Source organism: Zonotrichia leucophrys, chromosome 2 (assembly GCF_028769735.1).
Source record: "Zonotrichia leucophrys gambelii isolate GWCS_2022_RI chromosome 2, RI_Zleu_2.0, whole genome shotgun sequence".
In the NCBI taxonomy this organism is placed as follows: domain Eukaryota; kingdom Metazoa; phylum Chordata; class Aves; order Passeriformes; family Passerellidae; genus Zonotrichia; species Zonotrichia leucophrys.
In genome coordinates, this window is record NC_088171.1 from 23671805 (window position 1) to 23690292 (window position 18488).

General features: G+C 38.8%; 1 protein-coding gene across 5 annotated transcripts in view; it reads left to right on the top strand.

Moving 5' to 3' along the window:
- CDK14 (cyclin dependent kinase 14) overlaps positions 1 to 18488 on the top strand; it is a 310762-nt gene that overhangs the window by 160902 nt on the left and 131372 nt on the right. For all 5 annotated transcript variants that reach the window (XM_064704274.1, XM_064704278.1, XM_064704276.1 and 2 more), the window contains one exon: positions 17787 to 17907. In XM_064704274.1, the coding sequence (XP_064560344.1) occupies positions 17787 to 17907 (121 nt within the window). The remainder of the gene's footprint in view (positions 1 to 17786; positions 17908 to 18488) is intronic.

Sequence of the window (18488 nt, forward strand, 5' to 3'; positions counted from 1 at the left end):
TAGAGGGACTAGAAATGTATAAGTACAGCCAGAAAGAAATACACAGTGGTAGAGACATCAATGTATAATATTGTGTAGAAGATACTTTTTCCCTTTTAAGTTTGCCTTGACATAACAGAAACATCTGTGTAATTACTCTTATACAGGGACAGAAGATTATATATCTCTTTTTATGTTAAAGCTAGATTTTCTTTCATGGCTCATGACCTCATAAAATTGAAAACCAGATGGGTTAAATTTCTCTTCTGAGAGCCAAGATGAAAAATTGGAAGTGTTGAGGTCAAAGTCGGAAAGGTCATGACCCCTTTCATTGGGATCATGAGAAATGAGAGCACACCTGTGTGCTGTCCGTGTGCCCCTGTGCATATTTACTATTTAAATGCTGTATTATTATAGCCCATCTTCCAGCTTCCCAGTATGAAAGACTCTTCTTAAACAAGGTGTAAACTATAGTCCTATTTCTCTTTATGCTTTTCTCCCACAAATGACTGATTTGCAATAATGTGCTTGGAAAGGAAGTCAGTTTAGATTGTATACTTGATTAATTATGTGAGGAGCAGTGTGAAAATTAGAAAGATGGTTGCTTTTCTTTCAAATGCACTCAAGGCAGGAGAGAACCTATCAAGAAATCAGTGACTTTGCTAGCATAATAAATATAAAATCCTAGAGCAAAGGCCTTTTAGTCTCTAAAGACAAGACCTTCAGATTTTGGCTTCATAAGTTTACCAGAAATATCAGCATCATGTCTGAAGTTTTTCATTTGGCGTCAGGCTTATTTAATCTCTTCACTGTTGGATATCAAATACTTAAAAGCAGGCTGGTGGATCATAGTTTTTGAATAAACAAGGTAAAAGAGGCTATTCATGTCTGCCAGTGCCTTGCACTGTGGCTGAAGTGGAATCTGTGAATAACTGTGGGCATGTGTTTTTCTGTAGCAGGGCTCCCAGACACACACACTTCACTGTGTGGGAGGGTCTTTGTTCAGATGAACAGCAGTTTGCTTTTCTGTTCATTGTGCTCTAGCTGCTAGGAAATGAACGTTTATGAGAAGACTCAGCGGTCAAATGAAAAGGGAGAACAGAAAATAGAGGCTTTATCAAATTAAAAATGAATGAGCTATAAAAAATGGCTTTATTGAGAAGATATAATAGGGGAGACTACATCTTGAGTAATTGTTGCTGTGAAAAATAGTCCTTGAACATCATACCTGCATTCTTTTTGAAATCTAATTAAGATTCCAGAGGAAAGTAATGTATATTAGGAATTCTTATGGAATTAAGTGCAAGAATTATTTTTGATCCTGTGGTGTGAATTTGGCTGTCTATGAGTTTATTTCCCCTCCTGCATATGTCAGTCTTAAGTAGAAATACAGTATTTTAAACTTCTAATGAGTAACGCCATGAGAAATTTGTCTCAGACTTCAGCAGAAAGACTCATAATCCTCAGGGGCACCACGCCCTGAGCTGGTAGGCATGGACAGGGAGCAGAACAGAGCCCCTGCAATCCAGAGGAAGTAGTTAGTGACCTCCTGTGCCATTCAGAGCCTCACAAATCTGTGGGTCCAGATGGGATTCATGTGAGGGTATTGAAGGGGCTGGCAGAAGAGCTCACCAAGCCACTCTCCATTAATTGATCTTTGCTCCTGATTAACTGGGGAGGTCCCAGATGCTTGGAGGTTAGCAAATGTGAAACCCATCTACAGGAAGGGTTGGAAGAAGGATCTGGGGGACTACAGGTCTGTCAGTCTGACCTCAGGAAGGGGGCTGTAAGCATCATAGAGTCCAACTTCTCACCCTTCCCAGGACAAACCCAAGAATCACACCATGAGTGTACTGGGAAAGCCAACTGATGTCATTGTCAGACTGCTCTCTGTGATCTTTGACAGACTGTAGATTGAGGGAGGTTCTCAATAACTGGAGAAAGGTTATTGTTTTATCCATTTGCAAGAAGAAAGGTCTGGAGTACTGCAGCTGGTCAACCACTATCCCATAGGAAATAATGGAATGAGGCTTCTTGTAGGTGTGAAGAAAGTGTTTGGCAGTTTTAGTCAAGGTAAATCATGTTAGATCCATGGGATTGGCTGCTGTAATGGAATGAGGAGCTCTGCAGTGCCCTAAGAGTTGGTTACCAAGAGCATGGTGGTGCCCTTGGGTGCACAGTGGGAGCATGAGGGATAATGGTCACAAGCTGAACACACAACTGGCTATAAGGTAAGAAATCTTTGGTATGAGAGCACTTCAGCACTGGAGCAGACCTGAGATGTTATGAAATCCCTGTTTGCTTCCCTTACTGGACTAAGCCTTGAGCAATCTGGCAGATTGAACTAGGCAAATTGTTCTTGTGTGGGTCTGTAACTCACTAAATACCTTGCTTGTTTTGTTTTGTTTAATGATTGGAGATTGGTATTTAGTTATTGTATATGCTGATATAAATCAAGATTGGCTAATCAATTATGTTTGCATGCAGATTATCATAGTTGATAAACTCCAGCACCAAGTCCCTAAATAGCTGACAATAATCAGGCAGGAGATGAGTCCCACCTTCTGTGTGGGACTTTCCAAGAAGGATTTACTCTTTTCCTGCCTTGTTTCATATCCTCTGAAAAGAGCCTCTAGCAATCTGATATTCTGACACCTCCAAGAACAATGTTGACCTTTATTCTGATTATAGCACAATTACTCATATGTATTCCTTAGTTAAAATAGTATTTTGCTTTTTGGGTTGAAAAATACATTTTATACTTGCTATTAGATATTTTCTAGATAAAAGATTGACATAGCTTTGAGGTGACACCACCCACATTTCAATGCACTGAGAATATCAGGTCATGTGTGTCAAGAACAAAACATTTAGACGTGACTAGCATGTGACACAGTAAAAGCATTCTGAGGCTGTGAGAGAAAGTGGCCAAGTCACTAGCAGGGCCTTTGGCCTGCTTCCCCTCTGAGATAACCAACCTGCTGCTGGGGTTTGCTTCTCAGGGAGTTTCTCATTTGTGAATCTTCTCTGCAGCTGCCTTTCCCTGTCATCTCTTCTGTTAGACCTGCAACAGAAGTAAGCTGCTTGAAGTGGGTGAATGTGGAGTTTGAAGACATCTTTTAATTAGATGCCATTCTTTTTAGTGTGTATAATGCCTTTTTCTCTGTGCTATGGCTCTAAGACAGGGTGTATAAACTATGCAGGCACCTGCCTAGCTTAGGTCCCCTCATAGCATGCACATAAGTGCAAAATACAATTTCAAAGTATGGAAAAACAGGTCTAGAAGTATTGTTATCTTGAGTATATTTGAAAGGATAGGAAAACTTGATTGTTGATAATTTTCTAAATTGAAAAATTTAGAAAATACTTGAATAGATGCTTCCCCTCTCTGTCCCATTTTTGGTAATTTTAGTCCTTTAAAAAAAATCTTCAAACTGCAGTAACACTACCAATAAATTCCAGTGTTGCAAAGTGAGTTGACAAGGGGCACCAGGTACTTAGTGCTTTAATGCTTGTTTCTGTAGTATGAGAGTTGCTCTTTCTCATCTATGGCAATTGGCTTTGGAGTGGAAAAACAGCATGACTTCTTCATAAAAATGTCTTTTATTTAGTCTCTCAAATAACACTAACCCTAAAGCTTTTCCCAACTACTTTTTGTTGTCTTTGGGGATCTCTGGATGAGTAAGGATCTGCAGGAGGTCTGTATTGTGGTGGAAGTCCTGCCTTAAGCTTTCAGAATTTTGTTAATATGAAGTCCTCTGATGTAGTAAAAGAATCAAGTCAGTGTGATTCAACCATGCATCCTTCTAGATACATAGAATGATAAATAATAGATAGCAGGAGCAAAGAGACTTGAGGATTAAAATAAAGGGAATTATACTCAATGGACTTGCAGTTTAAAACTGCAGCTGAGTATTAGAGAGGATGTTTCCATGCATTTCCATATAGATTTTTCTGTCAGTGGTATGTCATGAGGGACAAGGTTATTTCTGTATAGCTTACTGTTAAAATTGCTAAAACTATGTTGACAAGTTGAAAAAAAAGTAGTTTTTTTTTCTTCACAGTAAGAATCCTACAAGGATTTCTTTATAATGTACTGTATAAAATTCATATGAAAAGTGAATAGCATCAAAGATTGCTTGTGTGGATAACTGTGATGTTTTCCCGTGTAAATGTTCCACAGAGTATCAGTTCTTGGAGATGCTGAGATAAGGAGTTGTCTCAGTGCCCAAAGAGCTGGTATGATATTGTTGGGGATTTGCTGGAACTGCTAGCAGAATTCCTCTGAGAGTGCCTCTAGTTATATAGGCTGGCTCCCTTTGGTTGCCTGGCTTTAGGTGAGACTGATCTGGGGAGCCTAACGCAGCTTTTGGGGTGAGTTGTAGGAGCTGCCCGGTCACCCTGAGGCTCCTGCCCCCACAGCAGCCCTTCTGCAGGCTCCAGAGAAGGGCTAGGAGCTGTCTGGGTGCTGGTTATCAGAGGCTGCTGCAGGTAAAGAAAACCAGTTTACCCCAAACATAGGTACACAGACCCCTCTAACACCCTGCCTGAGTTGAACATGGTAAGAAAAGACATTTCTGTCCCATATTCCTGTTGGAGATTGCTGTTACTCCAGGTACAGCCTGTTCCTTTCTGATAACAGCCTTTGAAATTTGAAGAATTGGTTCGTTTACCCCTCAGGAAGGACAGTAGTGGGCTTCTTTGAGGACTCTAGTTGTATTAAATATCAAGCAAGGAAGATAACTTCAGTGACAATGTTGTGAAGAAACTGAAAAAAAAAAAGTAGTGAGAACCTGGAAAGTGAACCCCAAAGTGCTCAAACCAGAGTCAGCTTGCAGGCCTTTATAAAGTACTTAATAAAGCAGTTATTTTTGTAATGAGCTGTAAATGCCTCATGTTCCATGGAGAGCAGAAGCTGCTGTTGCTGTGTACAGTGGCAGCTGGGGCTGGGTGTGTTTGTCCTGGAATAGCCTCGATGGCCTGTTACTGAGTCAGGGTGAAAAGCCCTTGCTGTCCACGTTTTCTAGACCCAGGCAAAGTAAGGCCAGAGCTCAGGAGCAGAGGTTGTAGGTAGCTATGGCACCCTCAAATCTTTTTCTTGGAGGAAAAATAAATTATGTAGGCTGCAAAAGCTGTGGGCACTGTGGACCCAGAGACATGTGGCAGGCTGCCATGTTATTTATTTTGCTTTCTGAGGATAATAGGCTTTCCCTGCACCCCCCAGACCTTTCTTCTCAGTTTGTAATGCTATAACTGCCTGCTGTCAGGGAGTAGCCAAAGCTGCATCCTTCCCTTTCCCTCCCAGGAGCAAGGGCTTCATGTGCTGTGCTTGGGACCTTCTGCTGTGATGCCCAGACCTGGGTGAGATGGGGAGGGAGATGGGTGGGTGGCAAAAGATTTCAAACAACAGCAGTGCAAAGGAGTATTCTGCGTTTGGTCTAAAGAATTGTTTCAGAGGTGAAGATGCAAGAGAAGGTGTGGTCTGGTGCTGCTGGAAATGTTTCTTTCTTCTCCTATTTATTTGTTTTGTTGTCTCATCATGGATCTCCATCTAATTTGCTTCATATATCTGATGGCTTTATTGAGGTAGCAGTTCAATCTATAAAAAAATTACCATGTGAGAATCAGCGCAGTAAGAATCTCTTATGGGCAGAAAATGGGTTTCATAATCTATGAAGAAAGAATAGATTTGACATGAGTTTACTATCTGGAGACAGCAATTGCAAAAACTGTAGAGAGATTCAGCTGTATTCAACTAGGACTTTAACTTCTCTCTGCCAGTTGTTAAAACAAAGCAGAACCACTTATTAAATTTTTGTCTATGCCAGTCTTCACTGATTGCTATTTAACAATTGAAATTAAAAATCTTTAAATAGGAGGCTTTTCAGCTTTTACTAAGGCAGATGCTGTAACTTGAGCTCTTCCCACTGAGAAGCCCTATGCAGGATTATTGACTGAAAATGTTTTACTTTTTTAAAAAGCATGAAGGACCTGGGGATTGGTGTGACTCACTTAATGGGTCCCTTGTTAAACGGATCTCAGATTACTTAGGGTTCAATGCAATTCTCTATTGTTGCAAGTGAGAGTTATATCAAGCCTTTAAATAGGAGGAAAGCATCTTAATTATCCATTAAGGATAATAAAGGAAGTTGGTTATGACACCACTAAAACAACTATGATGAAAAATCTGTTTCAGTATTTTGTACTTAAGAAGAATGTGGGATTTGAATGTCATCTGTACTGCAGCTAGCTCAGTGCTGTGTTATTATGATAATCATGATTTTTTTTTATTGCCTTGTATTGCCCACTTAAGTGTGAACTAGACTCTACGTGACAGTGGCACAAAAGACTTGGAGAGCTGTGATCTGCTCTCTGGGCAAGAGATCCACCCAACCATCCATTCATCCATCCGTCCATCCATCCATCCATATGAATCTGTAAATGTATTAAAACAAGTATTGTTTCATTTGAAAAAAGCCTTATTCAGTCATGTGATGGTTCTCTCAGTTTTATATGAGAACATTTTCCCTTCCTACACCTCTCCATATCCTCGTGATTATCATGATTACAAGCACCTGTATTTAAAATATCAAGCTTTCATTAAAACTTCATTGTTTTGAAGCTTCTTTCTGTTACATTAGTTACAGGGAAAAAATACTATAGAAAAAGATACTGCTCATGGTAAAGCTTTTGAATATAGGACTCCAGGTAGCTCCCATAGTACTCTCTATCTTTTCTTTCTTGGTTTGACTATGATTGTGTTTTATGGTTTTTTTATTTATGAGAACATACTGTATTATATAATGAGAAAATTATGCCAACTTTTAAAATTATTTTAATCTCATTAGTTTGTTAATAGTTATGCAGATTTATTTTACACAGGAAATAATCAGCTGTGTAGATATTATAGTTTAACTGGAAAGGTGTGGATTGAAGAAGAAAAAATTCATCATCAGTCAGAACAAAAATATTGATGTGCAAAGATTAATGTGAACAGAACTGGCAGTTCATTAAGAGAAATGTGCCTTTAACATGGTCTGAAATAATTCCATAATTGAGATTGTATTTTAAAGGAACGATGGCTCTGTAATTTATAATGTCATTTGTTTTGTCCCAGACAGTTTAAAACCTTACTTTTCTGCAACACAGTCACTTTTTATCTAGGTAATTCTTAATATATGCATGATTTTTTTATTCTTTCTGAAAGACACAGTGTTGGTTGTATTAATATTTTCATAGATGCATAATTTGTCCTGATATAAATTAAAATCATGCTTGCGGGGCTACCTGCTTTAAGATGAGAGTTTCCCCTGCATCAGTTAGCCTCGATGGTAGCCAGAAGTGATCAGGCAGTGCTTGTCTTAGCACTGCTTAACACTTCTCCAGCAACTTCCATTTCCAAAAACTATACAAATAAATTATAGCTCCAAGTAGTTACTCTTATGTATATTACAAATAACCCTATTTTGCTTGACCTTTTGGTCTTATAATTTGAAAGACTAAAGCTAAAAAACTTAAAAGTGGGAGAATCAGGAACCAGCAGCTTTATGCCTTGGTGATGTGGGAAAATTAACAGTGGCTTTGCATGAAGAGAAAATGGTGCTGAGTAGTTTTTGATTTACATGGTAGAGAAAATGGCAGGTTAGAGCTTCACCTGCTTAAAGGTCCTCAAGTTCTTCTCCAAACTTGGTTGTATCACCTTTGGCTTTTCTGGCTCATAATATGTCAAATTATACAGCAAATATTTAGTGTAGTCATTGGAAATAAGGTAGCAGGAGATTTTCAGATGTAATCTCTTTTATTCCCACCCACAGCCATGAATATATTCATATCCTTCTTATTGCAGCAATTTTTAAGTCACTTGAACATCAAATTTACTTGCTTGTGTGACTACATTTGCTTTCAAGCATATGTCATTGAAATGTTTTTAAGTTATTTCTGGACCTTCCAGCCGACTGGAAATTTGGTTCAGCTCTGACCTGTCTGTAGACCTTACAAGAAAACTAAATAAATGAAAAAAAAAAAAAGCAGGGGGAGGGATAAGAGAAAAGGCAGCAGATCACTGAAATATACTTTATAAACACAAATGCCTTCTCATGTAAGCTTCTTGGAATTTTGGCAATCCTTTGCCCATTCTGTCTCAGAGTGCTCAGGATTACCAGCAGCTTAGCTACGCAGGTGAGATATGCTTATGAGTACTAACAGTTGGTTCACATGCAAACTTGATAGAGTAAATGGTTTCAGTAAAGCATGGGATGATTCCATAACAGTGTGACAGCAGTAGTTTGTTGCTGGTCAAAGTACTAATAGGGATCCTTTGCTTGCAATCTGCAAGTAATTTTTATTGAGCACCTCATCCAGAAGTACATCCATTGTCCCCAAGGTGAATAGATAAAAGAATGGCTTGGTTTCAGTACAAAAAAGTTTTCACTTGTTTTATTAGTTACAATACAGGGTTTTGCTGTAGTCCTACTGACTGGTAGGTTACATCTGTACAGAAAGGACTAGATTGGGTTGCATAGCTCCAGCTTTGCCATTCTGGTTGTGGCATTTTAGTTTTCATTATTGCTTTAGAGACAAATGCTGTATTAGGAGCAGTTGGGATTTAACTACATATTTCCAGAATTTTACAGTTAAGGAATAGCCTTAATGCCCTTCTAATGTAACTTTTTAAAAAATGAAATTGTCTGCTTTCATTTCTTCTTTTGCTTTGACAAAATTGTGTTAAGAACTGAATTGATGGCTCTCCAGGAATATAGATGCCTTATTACTGATGCAGAGTCAAATAATAATTTAGATCTAAGCATATTGGAATATCTCTCTCATAAAAGTTTTCTTATAAGATTTGTGATTCAGATAATTTAAGATGGCATATACATTAAATGAGTTTTGAGGAGAAATTCAATTGAACAGGTGAATCTGACAGTCAAGAGATTTCTGTTGTTAGATGTTGCTTTATAATATTGCTTTACAGAAGCAACAGTGCTTATATAGATTTTCTTAATGACTGCACTCTTGAAAGCAAAGTAGAAGAAATTTTGAAAATTAATGAAATCTTCAAGTTATTTTGTAGTTATTTTGTTCTTTGTATTTAAAACAGCTTTTATGTATTGGAGATTTTTTTAAGTCTTGTTAGTTTTGCAGCAATGTCTGTTTTCAGATAATTTTACTCTTACTTAAGCCTGTGCTGTCAGATGTGACTTTAGATACTGTGGGTGTTACCCAATATGTGAATGTATGTACCAATGTGATACCACATGCAAAATGTACTGTAGTTCTTTGGAAGAACTCCAAGACAGTGTTTTACCTACTAAGGGAATATGTAAGTTGTGAGATATCATATTGTAGCAATGACAAAAGTCAGATAAATATTTGTCTTATCTATAAATAGTCTGGCTGGGTGTCCAGGTTTAGAGGAAATTTGGGGAAGAATCCCCCCAAAGGAGCTCCGGTGGGAAAAGCGGATCCAATCGGCCCCTCCCCCCAACTGGTCCGGGAGGAAAGAAAAATACCTCCTTGGAGAAAGGTGGAAAAAACCCCCTGTTTATTAAACAATAAGACCAAAACAGTATCAAAACAATGAGACCCCTTGCCACTCTAAAAGAGATGACAAACTGAGAAAACCCCGGGTTCAAGCAGCAGCTCACTCAGTCTCTGATCAGTCTCTCAGTGCTGGAATTGTCGCAGGCCAGGGCCGGCCCAGTGGGCCACAGCTGCAGCTGCCGGTGCTCTCCTGGGTGTTCAGTCCAGAGCAGTTCCAAGAGGTCCAAAGAAAAGGGAAAAAAAACAGTCCAGGGAACTTCTTTGCCCCAGCTAGCTAACACTAACTAAAAAGCAAAAGAAGAGCTCTCTGTCCCGCTGTCTGTCCGCAGACAACACAGTCAGGAGCAGGAATGTGGAGGAGTGAGTGCAGTGTCTGAAAACAAACTGCGCGCTTCTTCTCTCTCCCCCTTCACTCTCTGTAACACTCTTAAAGGTACAAAACTTATTATTATTCAACATAAACAGAATGAGACGATTGGGGATAAAAGCATCATATAGTCAACCCAGGACACTGGGGTACTGGAAGCAGCCTGGATTAAGCTCTAGAGCAGTTTGTGCCAGGCAGGGCTGCCATGGTTCATGAGCTGAGGGTGGATGGGGGACCAAATGCAGCTGCATTCTGCAGAGGAGATATGTGTGCTCAGGTGGCACCTTGGCTGGAAAAGGAAGCCTTCAAACCCACTTGCACGGGCTCTGCTGTACAGGGCCAAGGATCTGGTGGATACTAGCCATGGAATTGTGTCATTTATACATAAGTCAGACCTTGTATTGTAAGAGTTGGTGGTTTCAGCACCCATGGGGTGACAGCTTTTCAAATTTACAGATTCTACTCCTGCAGGGTAATGTCAAATGGCAGCAAGGTTTGATTTATAAATAAAATACTTGTTAGATCTGCTTTTCAAAAATATTTTGTCTATAGATTTTATTTAAATACTTGCTTTTCAATGTAGCCCTGTTCTTATTAAACTATTTATCCTAGACAAATTCAAGTAAATTTTCAGCCACTTGATTAGGCTTTAATAGCTGACCATGACTTGAGATAGGCCCTGCATCAAAGTTGTCCAGATATTTAAGAGCTAGATAGGACATGATGGATCAGCAAAACTGATCCCACTGGAATAAATCTCTCCATCAATAACATCCCAGTAGCCATGCTACTATTGCTGCCTTCTGTCCAGCCCTGCAGGGTTCACTTCAGTGAGTTTTGGGCCCCTCCAACAGGTGGAGAGAGCAGTACCTGGCATCACCTGGCACTGCCAGTGCTGTATGGTCAGTTAAGAAACAAAATTACCTGAGGGCAAACAACTGGGATTAGAACACGAAACTGTCAGTGATACCTAGCTTTTGTGTTTCTATGTGGATGACTGTGAGTCACTACACTAGCACCAAATTGTGCTTATTAAACAGTTCTTCAGCTGCCAGATTTAATACAACATGAAACTAAAAGGACTCGAATGGTACTGATGCCCTGTATAAAATTGAGTTACATCTGATATGTGTTCAGTTCTCTTTGCACCTGGGTAGAGGGAAAGGCAGTTTGTCTATGTGATGATTTTCTAAAAGAGATAAATCTTGGAGAGCCTGTTTATTTCTTTACTGCTATGTTGTATTTAACCTGTCTCATGCCATACAAATGATAGGATACAAATACCTATCAAATGATAAGTTATCCAGGTACCTAGTTGGAAAGGATTGGTTCATTTTTACTTGAATGCCAGATGGAGTCATCCAGAAATGACCCTTGCTCTCCTGCTTTTAGTTATAAATGTAGAGATCACAGTAAATTGTTAGCTTCAAACACAATAGCCTGCAGTAGCTTGTTAGCTTCTGTGTTTGGTGCTTGATGGACTGTTATACTTCACCAAACGGGGCATCCATAGCTCTCAATTTGTCTCCATACAACACTGCTCTCCTGAATATCTTTGTTTTTTGGTCTTTTCTGATTCCTTTGATTTGTTAATGGAAAATCCTAATGGTGATGAAACATTTATACCTCAAACCTGTGTGAAAATGATCTGTTACCTTTCTTGTCTTCAGCAAGTTCATTGGTCATGTCTTAAAATTCCACATGTAAATTATTACTATTACACAAATTATTGTTCAGTATTGATTAGGCTCATTCATTCATAGCTGCTTCCCTGTTTTTTCTCTTTTCTCAAGGAATATTAAAATATCCTCAGATGTATTAGCTCTCATTTTCAGTGAAGAATTATTTTCTGCCTGTTTGTCCTTCTAGAACTTCCTCCCTGCACTCTGCAGATCTTTCTAATTTAAAACCATCTGTTCAGCAATTGTTAACTCTTTGCTTCAAACCTAATAACTTCACTGTGAAATGAGTAATTCTGACATTTTCACTTACAGCCTTATTAGCACAGTGGCATGTTCCTACTGGGGCTTTTATAGGAGTTGAGGATATCATCTTCTTGTAGACTTTTTATGAAACAAGAAATTGATAAGTAAAAATCCGGAATCTGGAAAGCAAGATTTATATCGATCACCTGTCGGGGCTATTGTGAGCCATGTCCATAAGGAATCCAGGTCTTTTCTGTAATGCAGAAATTATCTTTGATGTGAAATTGCTTGCTGTCCTTGAGTGCTGCTACCTTTATATCTATGTGAATGTTTATAATGTTGATGCAGTTTGTTTCCTTTTTTTTTCCTGCCCACTCAGTTACTTTTCTACCTCCAGACTAGTAGAGGCACTTTGAACATATCCATGCTGACCCAGAATGCCATGGGAGTATTTATATTTTCCTGGTTTCAAAAGTGAAGTGTATATTTCTTTTGTATTTCTGTACCACTTTTTGCACAGTACCCAATTTTTAGTATGGCTTTTTCCTGCTTATAGACAAGGAATAAATTTCTCAGTCATAGTACACGTTCAAAATCAGTGTGCCTTTTTTCAAAACATTGGAAATTATTTATAAGTATTTTAAAGCAAAGAAATAAACAGCTTTACAGCTATGATAGCTCTCAAATTAACCAAAGGGATCTTATAATATACAACCAAGATCTGAGCTCTTTCTTGTAGCCCTTTTTTCTGTTCCCTGTGATCCTTTGGGAAGCAGAGGGGGCAGAGGAGAGAGGTTATGAAAAGATGATGCTGAATTTCTTGAAAAGGGGCAAACACTTTTCATGAGTGCTAGAGTCATTCTTTCTGGTAGCAGGAAAAGTATTTCTGTGTCTCCCCATTCTGTAACTTGTGTTTGTCAGCTGACAGTTGAGTCCTATTCACAGACTGGAATAATTATCATCTGTGTTACTGTAAGTGATTGTCTGAAGACTTACATGAGATAAGACTTGTAGGGGAAAATAATCTTTTATTACAACAGCTGATAACAGCTGGAAAAACCAGACAGGCTGAGAGGCACACATGCCTTTTGTTTTACTTACTTCTCTCTCCCTTGAAAACTGACTCCTGCACTCCAGTTTGGAAGACTGGTCATTGCTCAAGTGCATTTTGGGAATACTAATTTGAAATCCTAATTAGTCTTTCTCTGATTGTGAGTAACTTTTATAAATGAACAGCACTATCATAAGCTAATGGCTATATTAGGACCAGGACATAGGATGTTGTAGGTAATTTATCTTACTTGAGAGGAATTTAACTCAGGTGCTCAGGTAAAGCTTCATGCTGGAGACAGATGCATTCAGATAAACAGCAGAGGGACCTAAAGGCTGCAGGGCACTTTTGATTGCCAGTACTGGCTTCTGGGTTAGAGTGTTGACCACTTCATTGAAGCAGTGTCAGTGTCTTCACCCATTTTACTTTTTTTTTTTTTTTTTTGCTGTCACTCAAGTATTCACTGAATAAATGTGCTTCTGTTGGAAAACAAGCAGCTGAGTAAATAGGTTAAGCTGACAGTTCATGATCTACAACAGAATACATTAGCAAAATTTTAATATTATTACTGACTCATAGTTGCAGTTCAATAAGCCATTTACTTCAAACTAAGTAATTGTTAAATAAACAAAACAGGAAGCTATAAAAGGAAGCGCATAAAGAAGCTGAATCAAGGAAAAGCAACAAGAAAAACACCTTATTTTTTAGTATCCTTGCTAGAGCCTTTTAAAATATATCTAAATCAAAATAATATGCTGCTCAACACTTTTAGGGTATAATAAAAAGGGAGACCATGCACATGGCTGCTGAGCCTTTGTTTTTGCAGACATGACTGATTTTCTCATTTGCAGAATCATATTTGCTGTGAACAAAGGCTTCCAATTGTCATATGAAGTTGACAAGGAAGCTATCCTGCAGCTAGAGAGGTATCAAATATTAATATTTGTGCTTATGTAACCAAAGGTGTGTGTTTTGGATAAGGCTTGAGTCTGGATGTAGCTAGAGCCTCTTGTAAAAGCCAAATACAATTTAAAAATTACAGTGATAAATCAGTGCAATATGTTTTGTCAATAACTGATCCTAGGTAAAATCAGATACATCCTCTGAGTCTAAGATACAGCCAGATGAGGCAGAGACTATTGTGTTTACCAAGCAAGAAAATTTCTTCTTAAAAAAATTTAAAAGGTGGGGTTTTTTTATAAGTTCAGAGTAGGAGCAGCAGGGGATTTTCTGTGTTAAAGACATAAACATACATAGGCATAGATCATTCACTCTATATTTTAAATACCATGCTTCCCAGGATATCCTGAGCTGTTGTTTAATGAATAAGTTAAAATTAAGTTGTGGTTTGTGCCACAGAGCAGCTAGATGATGTTGTGCAAGCCTTGCAGTATGTAATGCATTGAACAGTTTCTTCTTTCATTTTGGGTAAATAATGGTCATAAGAAGTCAGTGCCTGGAGAACATTAAACGGTGTCTGTCCTTCCCATAATTAAACACAAGTTCCCCAGTGGGTCTGACACAACCTTAATTTTAATAACTGGGCCTTATCCTTGGATTTCTTCTCTCAAAATAGGGCTGCAACAGCAGGGCATGTGTTGACATTTATCTTTTGTAAGACACGGGGATTGGAGGGGAGTTCTCTGCTTGTCAGGAAATCCTTCCTCCACCTCCCTAGGCTGCAAGAGTGCTCAGGCAGCAATATGTAAATATTGTGTGCTCACCTCGTGATCTGCCACTTACCTTTTGGCTTTAATGCACATGGGCCATTAAGGTTTGAAGTTTTGATGATCCCCCATAAACTCTGTTTTTTTAAAATGAGATTGTCATTCTTCCTGTAGTGTAACCATGGAAACAGACAGGGAACCCTTAAAGAAAGTGATCGAACATGCTGTGCTAATTAATCTTACCCTTCAGTTTTCTTTCAGCTGAAGGATGTGCTTAAATAAATTTTGCATGAGTAAGCATATTTGGATATGCAAAGGGGTATAAAATATGTAGCAAGTTTTCTTGCAGAAGGATATCTGGAAAAACCCTGGTAACTGTCATCTATTTGTGTCTGGACCATCAAAACAATAAATGTAGTATCTTGGTGTTTTTCACATATATATTTGGGAAGAATTCGCTTTAGATTGTGAATATATCTGAAAGATTATTTTTTCCATATCTCATGTGTGATGAGACACATTTGCATTAATTTTGAGGGAAAGTGTTCATTATTGCTAAATGCATTCTTTATGCAGAGCAGAGAATTATTCAGAAAAAAGCAGAGGCTGCTCCCTCCCTGTGAGAAAGCATCTCCTCTGAGGCATTAGCCTGATTCAGGCCCTGTCAGTCCTGCACAAGGGGAGTGAGTGGCTGACTGAACAGTGGGACTGTGCCAGATTTTCCCCTTCCAAATTTTACCTTTTGTAACTATTTCGCTTGGTTGTTCACTCCTGCTTTCCATTTTCCCATCTACTTTCCAAAGCAGTGTTTGTGGCCAGCTAGGAAACCAATTGGCCACAAGTTAAAACATGTGGCCTGTACTCATAAGCCTTTTGTTATGGTTTAACTCAAACTGGAACACCTCTTAACCTGGTGCTGCTGTCTGATACCAATGTAGGGCCTCAGCTTGCTTTTACAAATTAAGATTTTGTTTAAATGTTTCTCAATTCCATTAATGATCCTCTCATAACTGAGAAACCAGGTGCAGTGGCCAACCTCAAATGAAACTTTCATAGTGTTTGCGGTGTGAAGAATAGATTAAAGAAAAACATTTCATTGTCCAACAGGCTGGGACTCACCCAAAAGGGCCATTCTTTGAAAATAAGACAGATTTTCATTAACCTGGAATGGATTAGAGGTGGAGAAGATCTAGAAGCAGCTGGGAACCATGGTTATGGTGTTATTATTTGCAACACGATTTCTGGTATGAAAAGTCAGATACTCATTTCTCTCTACATGGGAGATTTCTGGAATGTGTGGATCAATTTGTGCCATGAAAATCTGAGTTTGCCATCCCACAAACTCTAAAGTTTTTTGATAGTTTTGCCCAAAATACATGGTGTGGCTTCTTCAAGAGGCCTTTCCCCCTGCTTAGTTATTCCTCTTTTCCTGTGAAAGCTTGGTAGATGATTAGAATTTGCCAACAAATTTAGTATTCCTCAGGCAAGGCTAATGGGGAAGGCACAGGAAGGCAAAAAGGATGGAATCATTCACCATCCAGACTTCTCAAATCCTTTCATAATTTTTATATTGCTTAGTAGTAGTAGGTCCATATCCACAAATGCAGGTAATACTGTTTCAGTTTAGTCACATGGGATATTGATGCACAGAAACTCAGGCTTGTTAATGGTCATGTGTGCCAGGAATAAGAACTGCTCACCAGTTAGAGTTGCCGGTGGTTTCTGGTTTGGTAGAAGCAAAAACCTTACTCTGGAGGCAGAGACACTGTGGAACATGTGATGTGACCTCTCCTCTGGCCTCTTTGGGGCTGTACCTGGCCAACCCTGGGTTGTCTTTGTAAGCCAAATTGTTCATCAAGCTGATGGCTGGGTGTACAAACCTTAAAGAGGTGGAGGTCTGCAGATTTAAAAAATAGGTATTCATGTTTCAAATGTAATTTTTAAAAGAATGGATCATAGCATACAATTCATATTATTCCCCTACACTGGTCTAATTGCTATAATCAGCTGATAATGCAATCAGCTGGCAAGACTGGCCATCATTGCTATGGAGATGTATTCACTGACAGTAAATGTTCATAAATAGCTTTTCTAGTGTATTAAGAAGAAAGGGGCAAAGGACTCTCTTCTGCACACTTTCGGGAATTCTTATGTTGTTTATTCCTTTCTGAGTGTATGACTTTGTTTCTTTGTTTCTGTAAGGTATAAACCATGACCTTCTCTTGTAGTAATTCCATTTATTTTCTGAAAGGAAAATCAGTAGGTCAAAAAGACACAAAAACCACCCAGTACTGCATTCTCCTGATTTTCATTACTTGTGCATGTCCAGTGTTCCCAGCAAGGAAGTGGATGTTCTCAAGGCAGTAGCTAGGATCAGATAATTTGGAAAAAGCATTAGCAGTCCCATGATAGGAAGAGTCACCTTAGCCCTGAAGATCTTTTTCCATTTTCTGGAGGAGAGAGTCCTCTGTAGGAGAAACATACTTGTAAACTTCTTGGTTTAGCATATGATGATCTCTGTTTTACATAGATTGTGTAGCAATGTGAATTATTTTAAATGACTGACAGGCTTAAAATACAATTATTGTAACTATTATATCTTTAGTAGGCCACAGATTTTATTGAAATGGTTTCTAAAATTGGAGCACTGCCAATATGCATTTCTTGAGAGTGAGGAATTTTTCACATACAATTTTCTGCTGTATTGCTGCAATTTTAATATTTATTTGAATGGTAATGTGTAACTGTGTCTACAGCTTTCAAATGTAAACTTGAATAAGCAGGCTGGGCTTTGCAAGCTGTTGAAGGTTTCCTAGGCTTCCCTAAGAAGCCAAATCTCATCTGTGGCATCATTTGTCTGGGAGTTTCCTTTTCGTTTTCTTTTTCTAAATAACACTGAAATGGAAGACTATTCATGCCTCAGGATGAGCAGTTAATGGCAATTAAAATCTTTGTTTATTTGTCTTTTATTTAGGTATACCACAGTATATCTTTGCAGTTGCCCTGGGCCTGTGGTTGTCATTACGAAAAGCATATTTTTATTATCCCTTCATAATATTCACAGCTCTGTTTAGCCAGGTACTTAATGATAGATGCTACCATTAAGTAAAGTACTCCAGTTCTAGAAGAAAACACTCTTGCGACATGCCTGTCACATTACATGATAGGTGCTCAAACATCCTTTTAGATTGTAACTGTACAGCAAAGTATTTCTTTGCTTTGTTTACATTAATTCATTTGTGTTTACCCCACAGGTCTTGCAAGAGCTAAATCAGTTCCTAGTCATACATATTCCAATGAGGTGGTAACCCTATGGTACAGGCCTCCAGATGTCCTTCTGGGATCAACAGAATATTCCACCTGCCTTGACATGTGGTAAGTGCAGATGAGAAGACCCCATGTAGATGCTTTAGCTCTTGTTTTTTTTAGACATGTAAACCAAGTATGTAGTGGGATCATTGGTACAGGTTAAGAAACGTGTGTACAGTGGCATGTGTGGTTCATGCAGTATCTCCTGAAGGAATCCCCTCCTGCCACCCCACTGGCTGGCAGCTGCTACCATGCTCAGACCATTCTCCACTTCACAGGTCTAAAATAATTTCCTTCTGCATCTCAGTTTCTCATCTATCCTAAAACTGTCCTGTTTTCCTAAATACCAGGTTCAACCTGGTGTCTTCACAGGTTGCATGTAATCTCTGCAGCCCATTTGATGTTCTACAATCACCTCTTTTCCAAGTAATACCTCAGATGCCCTCAGCAAGAAGTTCAGCTTGCTTGGGGTGAGGCAAGACAAGGATGGAGATAGCTGGGAGAGATAAACAGTCCTTTCTGCTCACCTTCTCATAACTGCCTCTACATTTGTTCAGTTCTTGAGTCACAGGTATTTGTGTGTCTGCACACACAAGTCAGCTTGTAAATTACAGAGAATATACAGAAACTGCTAAAGAAAAATGTTA